At 29.6% G+C, this 12,587-nt stretch overlaps 3 protein-coding genes across 3 annotated transcripts; all 3 read left to right on the top strand.

Moving 5' to 3' along the window:
• Nucleotides 1-182: 182 nt before the first annotated feature.
• LOC143601267 (replication protein A 70 kDa DNA-binding subunit B-like) lies at nt 183-2,980 on the top strand. Its single transcript, XM_077078721.1, has 12 exons — nt 183-335; nt 432-531; nt 627-701; nt 819-918; nt 997-1,124; nt 1,218-1,308; nt 1,408-1,543; nt 1,621-1,796; nt 1,909-2,029; nt 2,302-2,481; nt 2,585-2,644; nt 2,741-2,980. The coding sequence occupies exons 1-12, from the start codon at nt 183-185 to the stop codon at nt 2,978-2,980; spliced, it is 1,560 nt and encodes a 519-aa protein (XP_076934836.1).
• Nucleotides 2,981-4,590: 1,610 nt separating this feature from the next.
• Nucleotides 4,591-5,783, top strand: LOC143601269 (uncharacterized). The gene is made up of 4 exons (XM_077078722.1): nt 4,591-4,641; nt 4,739-5,038; nt 5,155-5,509; nt 5,588-5,783. Exons 1-4 carry the CDS (start codon nt 4,591-4,593, stop codon nt 5,725-5,727), a joined length of 846 nt encoding a protein of 281 aa, XP_076934837.1. The 3' UTR covers nt 5,728-5,783.
• A 2,912-nt stretch (nt 5,784-8,695) lies between these two features.
• On the top strand, nt 8,696-12,581 carry LOC143601270 (uncharacterized; the record flags this gene model as incomplete). The annotated part of the gene is made up of 6 exons (XM_077078723.1): nt 8,696-8,762; nt 8,877-9,005; nt 9,116-9,373; nt 9,981-10,419; nt 10,536-10,930; nt 11,734-12,581. Coding segments are annotated over exons 1-6 (2,136 nt in total), but the record flags the coding sequence as incomplete, so codon positions are not given.
• Between the last annotated feature and the right edge of the window lie 6 nt (nt 12,582-12,587).

The raw sequence follows: 12,587 nt of genomic DNA on the forward strand, positions 1-12,587 counted from the left end.
ATACTGTAACCATAACGAAGACATTCACACAGTTCTCACTTTCTTTGTCTTCGTTTCATATTTGTTTCATTTTCAAGGTTTTCATTTTCGAATATACATATAAATATTTATTTTCACTCATGTAAATTTTATTTACCAATTTTTTTATCTTTGCATTGATTTTGTTTTTGTTACGCAGCAAGATGGAAGCAAAAAACTTTACCATGTTCAACTCTTTGGATGTTTCGAACAACGATTGCTTACTGAAGGTTCGTATACTTAGACTGTGGCGTTTGAAGGACAACAATAAACCAGGAGAGGACTGGTCCATCGAAATGATCTTACAAGATGAGACGGTATGAGAAATATGCATACAATAATTGTTTATATTTTTTTCATTTCTTTCTTATTATATGCATACAATAATGTTTGTCTTATTAATACTGTAACAGGGTCATCGAATGCAGGCGTATGTAAGGAAACCTTGCATACCGAAACATGATGTTTGGCTTGCTGAGAATCGCTCATTGATTGTGCGAAAAGCTTCCCTTGGTGCAAATTTTTGTCAACATACCGTGTAGTTGACAGCCCACATAAGCTCTGTTTCACGTTAGAAACTCGACTTTCGATTTGTGATGAGTTTAAAGGTCACATTTATGGATTGTCGTTTGCTACCTTTGATGATATCAAAGCCAAGAACGAAACTCAAAATGGAACGATAGGTATCCTTTTTTGCATCTTTTAATTAAATTTCGTTTTAAATTCAATACATTATATTATGACAGTTAAATACGATCGTTTAATATCTGTTTCATTCCTCATTATAAATTATTTCTCAGATGTAATCGGTCATGTCAGTAAGTTTTTCGACAATAAAAACTCATTCTTCCGAGAGGCACAACACCAGAATCGAAGAACCATGGAATTTGCTGATTTGAGGTTTTGTAAATAATTTATATATTATCATGTATAATTAAATAATTCATTTTTGTCAACTTCTACTTTTTGATGAACCAGTGGCAAAACGATTTATCTCACCTTATGGGATGACTATCTTAAACAACTTATCAAATATGTTTCTGACAACCCGAATGAGGAGTATCTCATTATCGTCCTCCAATTCGCACGAGTCAAGTACTATGGAGGTATCATTATACATTGAGTATTTTATTTCTAATCCTTAAAATTCTTTATAGTTAATAATTCTAACTTTACATACATTTATATGATTTTGGTAGAAAATGTTTATGTTCAAAACTCTTATGGTAACCAAGTGTCAAGGTTGATGATCAATGATTACTTGTATGAAGTGATTGATTATAAGAAACGGTAATGTATTATAACTATTTAATTATAATTTTATTTTATTACACGTATACATTATTGTTTATTTTAAACACCTTATGACTTATTTTTTTGAAATAATAGGTTGCTTGAAATATCCTCGAAAGTCAATGTCGAAGTACCTAAACCGGTTGGTTCATCTAAGCTGCTAACTGTTAAGGATGAATTTTTGAAGAAGTATCCGTTCTATTCAATCAGTGATCTTTGTACCATTTTGGAGGTATGTAACCATTTGTGTTTGTAAATACTCATGTTGAGTTAAATTTTACTAATAAGTTCACCATGTTATTATTATAGGCTAAAAACGTCGTCATAATTGGTACCGTTAAGTATATATTGGGTAACAAGGAATGGTACTATAATGGATGTAAACGTTGTAGTCGTAAAGTTACTTCTACTTTTGTTGATGGAGTGAAGGTTTATGAATGTAAGAATTCAAGTTGTAATTCTCAAGGTGTAACCGCTGGACCGAGGTACTATTTTATAAATTTAAAATATATAATATTTTTACTTTTTCATTTAATAATATTAAATTAAACTGGTGTTTTACAATAATTTTTAAAATAAGTCCCCTTTATTTTACAGATTCCGAATTCCAATTCGTGTACAAGATACGACCGGTGTTGTTTCTCTTACGTTGTTTGATAGGGATGCGAGACAGTTGTTCAATAAGCCTGCTGATGAATTTGTTACCACTGATGTTGAGGTATGACATTTGTACCATTCTCCCATACAATATGTTTTTTTGTGTCATTTACACTGATCAGTTCAATCTATTAGTTTTCATATTATTATGTTCTTTTTTTTCATTGTTTTAAAACCAGAATTTTTTAATATCTTATAAACATAAAATAAAACGCAAACAGCTTTTATCCTATTTAACTTGATTTTCAAATCATTGACTTTTCTTTTTTTACATTTTAGAACTTCATTAAATGATTTTTTATTATGTTCATTTTCTTAATTGTTATTTTGAAGGTTGATCCGATGCACACGTTTCCTGAAGAACTCAACACTATATTAGAAAAGAAATTTGCTTTCATTGTTGAGGTTAGTGACTACAACATCAGGAACTCATATGACGTCTACAGTATCACGAAGTTAACCGATGACCAGGACGTTCTTAATGATCTTGATAAACAGCTTGCTCATGGTCAGGTATGATTATTGTTTCCGTTTTTAAAAATAATGTTTTAATGTATATTAACAAACTGTGTATTTATTTAATTTTAAATATAATTCAATTTAACTTCATGTGCAGCCTAATGACAATCAGTCTTTAACAGTTGGATCATCCTCTAACCTGAAATCAACCGAAAATGTAACAGTTGGATTATTAATCCGTTTTTTTAATAATCCAAAACTTTATAAATCTAAATGTTTATACTAAAAACATGAATGATAAACTGATTCGTAGGAGTTGTTGACACCTTCGTCCGACCACTTCACTCCTATTTCAAACTCTGAAGACGTAATTCCGGATTGTCTTTCATCTCTTGATGGGAAGGCTATTTCTTTACAAGAGGTTGACGTAAAACTCAAGCGGAAGTTGGATGATACTTATGATGGTCAGGATGACACCGGTATGTCTGCAACCAAGACGAAGGTTGATGAACAACCAGTTGTTGATGCTAATGTTGATGACGTGGATATTTAAAATGGACGAAGGCGCAACTTAATAATAAACGCAGCTTATTGCATGCATCGTTTGTCTTTTTTAATGGTTTGACTATGGATGTTTTTGGTTTTTATGTTTGTTTATTTGACATTGTGATATGGGTTTTATTTATGTTGGTTGAATTTTATATGGATATCTTTGAACTTATGTTTTCCTTATGTTGAGTGTTATTTTATAGTATGATTATCTATTATCTTTTTAAGGTTGTTAAAAAATTATATCAATAAGTTATTTTATTTTCTATATTATTTATGTTGGTTGAATTAAATAATTCATTTTTGTTAACTTTTACTTTTCGTGTTTTTGTTAAATAAATTATAGTAACAAACTTAAAATCTTCCTTATTTAACTAATTAGATCATGAGCAAATATAAACTACTTATTTGTTTCCAGAGTTACATATAATTATATAATAACAATCACTCAAATAAGTAATAAATTCATGAATAAATTTAGAATGTTAGATTTTTATTAATGTTGACATATAATTAGTTAACAGTTGACCATATTGATCAATAAATGTATAGATTTAAACAATCTTCTTAAATTTGAAAATATAATGTATCTATTAAAAGTTTAAAGGAATTAGTTACTTATTACCATAAATCATCAACTATATTTAACAGTCGTCCATTAATTACAATTTTAGAGTTTATGAGGAAACCCGTTAATAATTATAAACAAGCACATATAACTAAAAACACGGTTATTTTTTGATTTATATATTTTTAGAACGTATTAACATTAATATTACGACAGATTTAGTCATTATTTGGTTTGATAACAAATCAAGTTTATTCTTAACAAAAGAAATTAACTACCCACAATTATTTTTCAAATATAAATATACTATTCTAAAAATAAGGATACAATATAAATTTCTAATGGATTTTTAAATATTTACTTCCAAGTAAATATTCTGGAAGCTTACTATAATAATAATATTAACATCTAAATATAATAAACACATATATATATATATATATATATATATAATATCTTCATTAATATCACACAGCCAAAAACCGATCGTCTTCTTCTTCTTCGAACTTCCAAACACTAAACAGGTAATTAACTCTTCCAAATCATGGAGATCCTTTTTTAATAATGTTTTACAATTGTTATCGTTTCCTCTTCTTTAATAATATCAACATTATTTCTGTTTTAATTTATTTATAAACTAAGGTAATTTTTCAACCGGTTTGTGTTAATCCAAAAACATTAAATTTCATTTAATAGTTAGTTAGTTTTCTGTTTCCATGATATAATCTTCTTTGCTTAAGCTAACCCATAAAAATTAATTGTCATTAATCAATGTGTGTGAAACATCAGTACATATTATAATTTAAACGATTACATACCTGTTTCCCGGTAAAGTAGAGCTGTAATAACACTTTCTAGACACATTGTTCGTAACTAGGTGTTTTTGAGTTATTTAGTGTGTTAATAAAAGAAAACCACTAACATACCTTAGAACACGCCTCGTTATTTTATTTTTGTTAACATATGTATTTGTCATATTTGTATTTGAAGTTGCTCTATATGTTATAACAATTTGTACTAAATGTTAGTATCTTCAAATAGTGATAATGGTGTTACCCGCAGTTATTGTGTTTTACGATCCTTCGAAACCGCAGATGGTATGTATTACTAATTATAAATACATTTGGTTATTTATTAACAACAATTTTTTAGGCATATACGATTTTTATGAATTAACGATTGTTTACCATTTAGGTTATTCCTGCTGAGATATGTGAACACTTACTTCAACTTGAACCCGATGAACGTTTTATTAATTTGTTTCACAATAATGACAATGGGCAGTTTATAAATATTGACTTCATCAACAATGAATATGTTTTAGCGTTTGGATGGAATCAGTTTGTTCAGAGAAATCGATTTGATTTTGGAGATCATTTTGTTTTCGAACCTCTTAACGACCTTGAATGGCGTTTCTTTTGCATCCCTGATCACCCGACTTTTGATTTAAAGAATTTGGAGGCTGCTGTCAAATTTCCTACTCTAAGTTATCTGGTATAACATTCATTTTAAATCATCAATTATCTTACATTAAAATATAATAATAATTTTATTATGTCATGTTTGTTCATAGTAACAAATTATATATACTGATTTACACTTTCTACTAGCCATTGCGGACTGATCAGGTTTTCCGGTTCTTTCATAACCCTGCCCATGAAGTAATCGTGCATGTTCTTACTGTTGATGGAGCCTCATGGGATTTACCGATATTTAATCTGAACAACGGTGCATCAACTTTTGGTCTTGGCGCTGCTTGGATCGAAGTTGCTAAACACGTGAATCTTATGCAAAATGACCATATTGTTCTAAGACATCTTAATGATAACACATTCAGATGTTATGTTTTTGACATAAAAGTCATTGAACGTATCAACTTTGATCCACTTCTTGTCTATTACGGTCCACCCCTGAGTGATCAAATTGATTTTATGGACATACTTTTTGGAGACGACGAACCTGAAGGTTTGAATTCAACTTATTTTTTTGTTTTTTGACACTATGCATGTATTCAACATAATATAATAATCCTATGTACATTAGTTTTTCCAGCACCTGATGAACCAGTTCAAGTTGTAGATGACGATGTTGAAGACATGGATCAAGATGAATTGGATGATGAACAAAACAACTTTCTCGAAGTCGTGGTTTCTAATAGATTGGTAAGTGATATTACCGTGTAAAATATTTAATTATTTAAACATTGGTTTTGCTTCTGGATGGTTATTAATATGGTGATTGATAATTTTTCAATATGTTAATTTTTAGTGTTTGCCCGCTGACTTTGCGCGTGACAATGACTTGGATGTTGAAACACCGTTGATGCTAATCAATACCGAGGGCATAGACGTTCCTACAGAGATACGCTTGGAGTTAAATCAGGGGACATATAGGTCGCGTGTCCATGATTGGCAACTGTTTATTGACCTCAATGGTATTGAGAATGGAGATGTGTGTGTTTTCGAGTACCACCAAAACACTCATTCACTTATTCTTTTGGAAATCAACTGATTCCTGTAAGCCAAATCCGTATCATTTTGTCTCCGTGGGTGTTATTTAGTTTTCTTTGTTTTCTTTTGCGTATGTCGACACTTTTGGTTATGGTTTTCGATGTTTTCGTAATGACTCGGTTGAAGACTATTTAAAATGTTTAGATAATATCGTATGCTGAAGTTTGTATGTTTTATCTTTTTGATGATTGCAACATCTAATTTTCGTCATTTTGTTTACCTTACGTTAATATTCGTTTATAATTATAATTATTAAAACATATAAACTGACATAGTATTATGTAACACTAACGTATGTAATTAACTTATTCAATTTTTTTAAAAACTATTAATTAATATATATATACATATGTTAAGTAAATCAAATATGTATACTAACCTTCTTGCTTTTTGTCTAAATTTGCTATTAATGGAATTGATATACTTTGCTTTACACATCTTAATGATCACACATTAGGCTATATGTTTTTTGACATAAAACGCATTCAACGTATCAAGTTTGATCCAGTTCTTTTCTATTAATTAATAATTTTAACCAAATTTAATCTTTCCATTTTTACATTAAATAGTTAGTTATCGTTTAGTCCCTTATAATAGGAATAAATTCATCAATATATGTAAATTGTTATTAACTTTTTTATGTTCATATCTAATTACTTAAAATTGTACCAAACGGAATCAATAAATGAAATTTGATTAAAGTTTTTCATTCAAATGTTATACAAAGATTATGGTAATTAGATTTTTGTTATTTATTATCAAATATTTTGTGCTGAATAAATGTAATTATTAACAACATTCTCGGTCCTTCATTTTAATTGGTAATAAAGATATTTGAAATATGGCATGTATAATTATTTTTTCAAATCAATTACACAATCATGGTGATTGTTTCAAAAAAGACAAGTTAATTAACGCCAAATTATAAACAAAAACACTTTTCAAAATTTTTTCAATTAATTTTTACTTATATAGAAATAACATAATTTATTCCAACCATATATACTTTGTCTTCACTTAAAATAAGGTTACCATAAACAGTCACACCTTTACCTGAAGCCTATATATTGAATAGGTTAGCTTATAAAACATGTCACTTTAAAATTGTCACTACTAATACCTGCTCGGTTATTAACTCTGGCATTCATTCATTCGGAAGTTTTGATAGCATTTTAAGTTGAGTATTATTATAAGTTTGAAGGTATGTAAGATTTACTTTTGGAGAATACGCTATTTTACATAATCGCAATTCTTATAATTACAGCCTATGTAATTATTGTTCTCTACATCATATTAGATTTATAAATTTCACATGTTAATCATATTTTTTTAATTTTATATTTAGATGTCTTCAAGATCAAAGAGACCCACAGATTCTCAATCATCCTCTTCCAATAAGGGGAATAATACAAATGGTTAGTGACTTTCACAATTTAAGGTTACTATGTAAATACTATGTTATAATAATATTAATTTTGTTTCAAATACATGCAGTGTCATCGTCTAGACAACCATTGAGTATCATATCAAACGGTAATAATTTTTTTAGAACTCATCAATTGATTTTAATTTTTTATATTTGATGACCGTCTTTTTTTATTAGACCTTATATTTTATATGACATACGGCAACTAAAATTTTTGCTATTCGTCGTGTATTTAAGTATATTTTACAACGTAACTTACTTCGTTATTAAAACTAATTTAAAGTATCATATTTTACTTAAAAGATACATATATAAAATGATTTTATTAATTTTTACCTATTGAAGATCAATTTTATATGTCTTTATTATAAAAACGAAATATAAATTATATTTTTACATATATCTACCGCCATTTTTTACATAACACAGGAGTATTAATTGATACCTTCTTTACGTCAAACTAATATAGATCTCCAAAATCATTTTTTACGTTCTACAATTTAAAAATCAAAAAGGAATCAATATTCATTTGCGTTTTTAATATTTATGTTTAATATTCTGTTTTTTATATAAATTACAAAGAAAATCAAAACTAATTACAATAGCGTATTACTTAACCGAGCTTTAACGTATTTCAGCAAATATAACAAAACTTTTGTGTACAGACTAATTTGTCTTTCTTAGTACTTATGGTTTATTATATTCTATTTATTATGTTATTCTAACGACAAAACCAATTTAGCGTCTCATCCATTGACATCATCTAATGTTACGCGATTCTACAATGGACAAGAAAAACACCCTCCAACAACTAACGAAGGTTATATCTCCACAAGCTCCAGTAACACAGGTACATTATAGACTTTTATTTTCTTTTTCGATATATTCAAAATATATGTATTCACTACATATATTTCTTATATCCGTGCTTTTAATTAACCAAATTTTAATTTTAAATATAATAGTTGTCACGATGAATACCAAAGAATCTATTGCTAAGGATAAGCGAAGACATAAAAAGATGGTTCTTGAAGGAAGGAGAAGTAAAATATTAAACAACAATATAAACAACACATCAACCGGTAAACTTTGGTTTTAATAATTTTGTTATAAACCACTAAATTAAATTGATCATGATGATTACTTGTATTTATAGTTAATTGTGGTAGTAGACTGAATACAATCATTCAATCAACTAATTCCAGTACTTCAACAATGGGCCAACAACATCAGACATCCCGTCCTTTATTATCAATTAACGGTACCGGTGAAACTTCCATAGGTTAGTTAATATGTATTTTTTTTATTATTATGTTTTTGTTATTTCTTTTATCTATATTAATTTTTTCTTTATTATTTTTATTAACTGACATTGTAATTATTAATAATTATGTAGTTTCACCAACAAACACATTAAAAGATTGCTTAATGGAAAACCAAATAAATCAGAGATTGTTTTTAAACCGAAGACTCAACATTATTAGTCCTCAAACTACAAATCCACAACAACAGTTGTTATCACCAGGTAAACCAAGTACAAATTATGTTTTTTTAACACATGTTATTTATGAATTTAAATATTTATATATGATGTTGTAGTTTCTTTGTATATTAACAACCAATTTTATATTTTAGGTGTGAATGTGACATCTACTTATCGTTTGACACCACTGTCTAATATTACCAACCACCATTTTACTTCTTCATCTAATATATTAAGGCCTGGATGTTCTTCCTCATCTACAATGTTGTTTGGTCAATCCTCATCAACGCATCGTGCGTCTCGCAGAAGCTTTAATGTTGATCATCCCATACCCATGCCAAACTTAGATCAATTTGATACGCTTAACGGTGAAAATGAGTCTATCAATCCTTGCAAATCGATATCTTCAGGTACGTGAATTCAATTACATTTGGTTTTGTTAGCTACTATATTTATAATTTAACTTTTGTAACATATTTCATTGAATTTATAATTTAACTGGAGATCATATTTCATTGAATTATATGTATTCGTGTTGTACTTTTTTGGATTCATTCTGTTATTCCCTACTGTTTAAAGTTAATGTTTTTGGAAACTATTCATATATATATATACATATGTTAAATAAGACATAGTGTTATTTAACAAGAACCAATCAAAATAACGTTTTCAATTTTGTGGTAAACTATTAATATATATACATATGTGAAGTAAAGAAAACATATGATATGAATAGTTTATTGGTTACTGTATAATTTTTTTATTAATGTAATTTATATACTTTGCTTTAGACTTTTATACATTATTAATAAATAATTTCAGCCATTATTAACTTTTTCATTTATATATTAAATAATTTCAACCATGTATGTGTAACTATTGATTTCTTAGGAAGGTATTTTTTTATAAGTGATGGTTTAACTAACAAAATATCTCCAACTGCGTTATTCATAGTTAATATATATATATAATTCATCAAAGTTGTTTTTTATTCACGTCATATTCTATTTTCAACAGATTATTTAGATCATGGAGATCAAAATGTCATGTGTGGAGTTTGCAAAGCATTATTATGGGATTTAGAGACCAACAAAGGAAAAACAAACAACGGTGTCACAAGTTACTCACTCTGTTGTAGTACCGGTGATGTGCAACTTCCGGACATCAAGCCTCCACCAATGAGTTATATGAATTTGTTCCTTGGTCATGATAGTACCAGCAAGTATTTTCTTCAAAACATTAGACGGTATAATTACATGTTTTCTTTTACGTCTCTTGGTGGGAAGATTGATAATTCTATTAATCGAGGAAACGCTCCATATACTTTTAGACTTGGTGGAGAGAATTATCATTCGTTGGGAAGTCTTCTTCCAATGCCTGACGCCAAACCACGGTTCTCTCAACTATACATTTACGATACTGAAAATGAAATATCAAATAGACGAGACATATTTCGGTACGTCACTTAACTCTTTTAATTGTTTTAATTATTACATTCATATTTGTATAAAAACTGATATTTTTTTAATTAGACGTAATTTGATTTTTTGCCCTGTCCATGTTTTTATGTAGGGAAACAGATTCAACTGATAAATTGTTGGACAACCAAATTATTTGCTTCCTCAAGGACATGTTGGATTCTCATAATCCGTTGGTTAAAAGTTATCGGATTGCAAGGGATTGTTTTCAACAAAACCCAAATTTGGATTTAAAGTTGAGAATAATTGGAACACGCAAAGGAGACGCAAGGACGTACAACCTCCCAACAACTTCTAAAGTTGCAGCATTGATCGTTGGTGATATTGGTGATGCAGTTGATAAAAGAGATATTATTGTCACAACTCAAAGTGGATCTTTGAAACGTATTAGTGAATTGCATCCGTCATATGTTCCTCTTAAGTATCCTATTTTTTTCCTATATGGTGACGATGGTTATAGTATTGACATACTGCATCGTAATGTTCAAGGTTCGACAAAAAAAAACGCAAGAAGTGCACTATGCGTGAATTTTGGGCGTACAGATTTCAAGATAGGCCAGACAGCTACCCGCTAACTTTAAATGGCGGAAGACTGACTCAGCAGCTGTTTGTAGATTCGTACACGATGATAGAGACTCAAAGGTTGCATTATGTACGCACACAACAAAAAAATCTTAGGTCTGAAACTTATGAAAACCTAAGAAATCTACATTCGGCTGGAACATCTGACGTGTCCTCTGCTGGCCAACGTATTATTTTACCTTCTTCATTTACCGGAGGTGCTCGGTATATGATGCAAAATTACCTTGATGCAATGACTATATGTAGATGGTTTGGTTATCCCGATTTCTTTATAACCATAACATGCAACCCGAATTGGCCGGAAATCAAACGATTTTTACGAAATAAAAATCGAAAGTCCGAAGACAGGCCCGATATATTATGTCGGGTATTTAAAATGAAGCTTGATTCATTGATGAAAGATCTAAAGGATAAAGCTTTGTTGGGGAAGCTTCAAGCTGGTATGTTTTATTTTTGTAGTTCATAATAACATTGGTTTTTTAAGATATTGTTGATTATAATTATCAAAATTAAGCTATCAAAACAATTAATTTTAACATATGTTATCTTTTTTTTAAATAAGTTATCTAATTCACAACTACTTATATCATGCAGGTGTGTACACAATTGAATTTCAGAAACGTGGATTACCCCATGCACACATTTGCCTTTTTTGCATTCTGAGCACAAAATTCATAATCCGGAGTGTATAGACAACTTTATCTCTGCAGAAATTCCAGATAAGAATGAAGATCCGGAGTTGTATTCGCTTGTAAGCGACCACATGATGCATGGTCCATGTGGTGTTACTCACCCTCAATGCACTTGCATGGTGGATAACGAATGCTCAAAAAATTTCCCAAAGAAACTTCAAAACGAAACGTCCATTGATTCTAATGGCTTTCCTGTTTATCGAAGAAGAGACTTGGGTAATGTTGTTGTTAAGTCTGGGGTAAATTTAGACAACAGACATGTTGTTCCTTATAACAAGAAACTGTTAAAAAAATATCAAGCCCATATCAACGTTGAATGGTGTAATCAAGAGGGTTCGATAAAGTATTTATTTAAGTACATTAATAAAGGTCTCGATCGTGCAACTATATCCCTTGTACAAAACAATGCTGCTAATCAAGATGAAAATGTAGACGAAGTTAAGGCATTTTATGATTGCAGATTTCTGTCTACATGTGAGGCGGCATGGAGAATATTTGCTTTTGATGTGCATTATAGATTTCCTTCAGTTACTCGACATCCGTTTCATTTACCCGGTCAACAGACAGTTGTGTTTGCAGATGATGATGATGTTGAAGACGTTTTAAACAAACCCACTGTTGGTTTGTCAAGATTCACTGGTTGGATGGAGTGTAACCAGAAATATGATCTTGCACAAACCCTAACTTACGCAGAGTTTCCAATAAAATTTGTTTGGAAACAAGACGCAAGGGTTTGGGAGCTTCGTAAACGTGGTTTTTCCATCGGTCGAATTCATCATGTTCCACCCGCCTTTAATGAAGCATACTTTTTAAGAATTTTGTTAAATAAGGTTAAAGGTCCTAAATGCTTTGAAGATATTCGTAAGGTTGAT

Source organism: Bidens hawaiensis, unplaced genomic scaffold, assembly GCF_021521415.1.
Source record: "Bidens hawaiensis isolate Kalapana, Puna unplaced genomic scaffold, B.hawaiensis_p1.1 tig00055991_1, whole genome shotgun sequence".
Taxonomy (NCBI): domain Eukaryota; kingdom Viridiplantae; phylum Streptophyta; class Magnoliopsida; order Asterales; family Asteraceae; genus Bidens; species Bidens hawaiensis.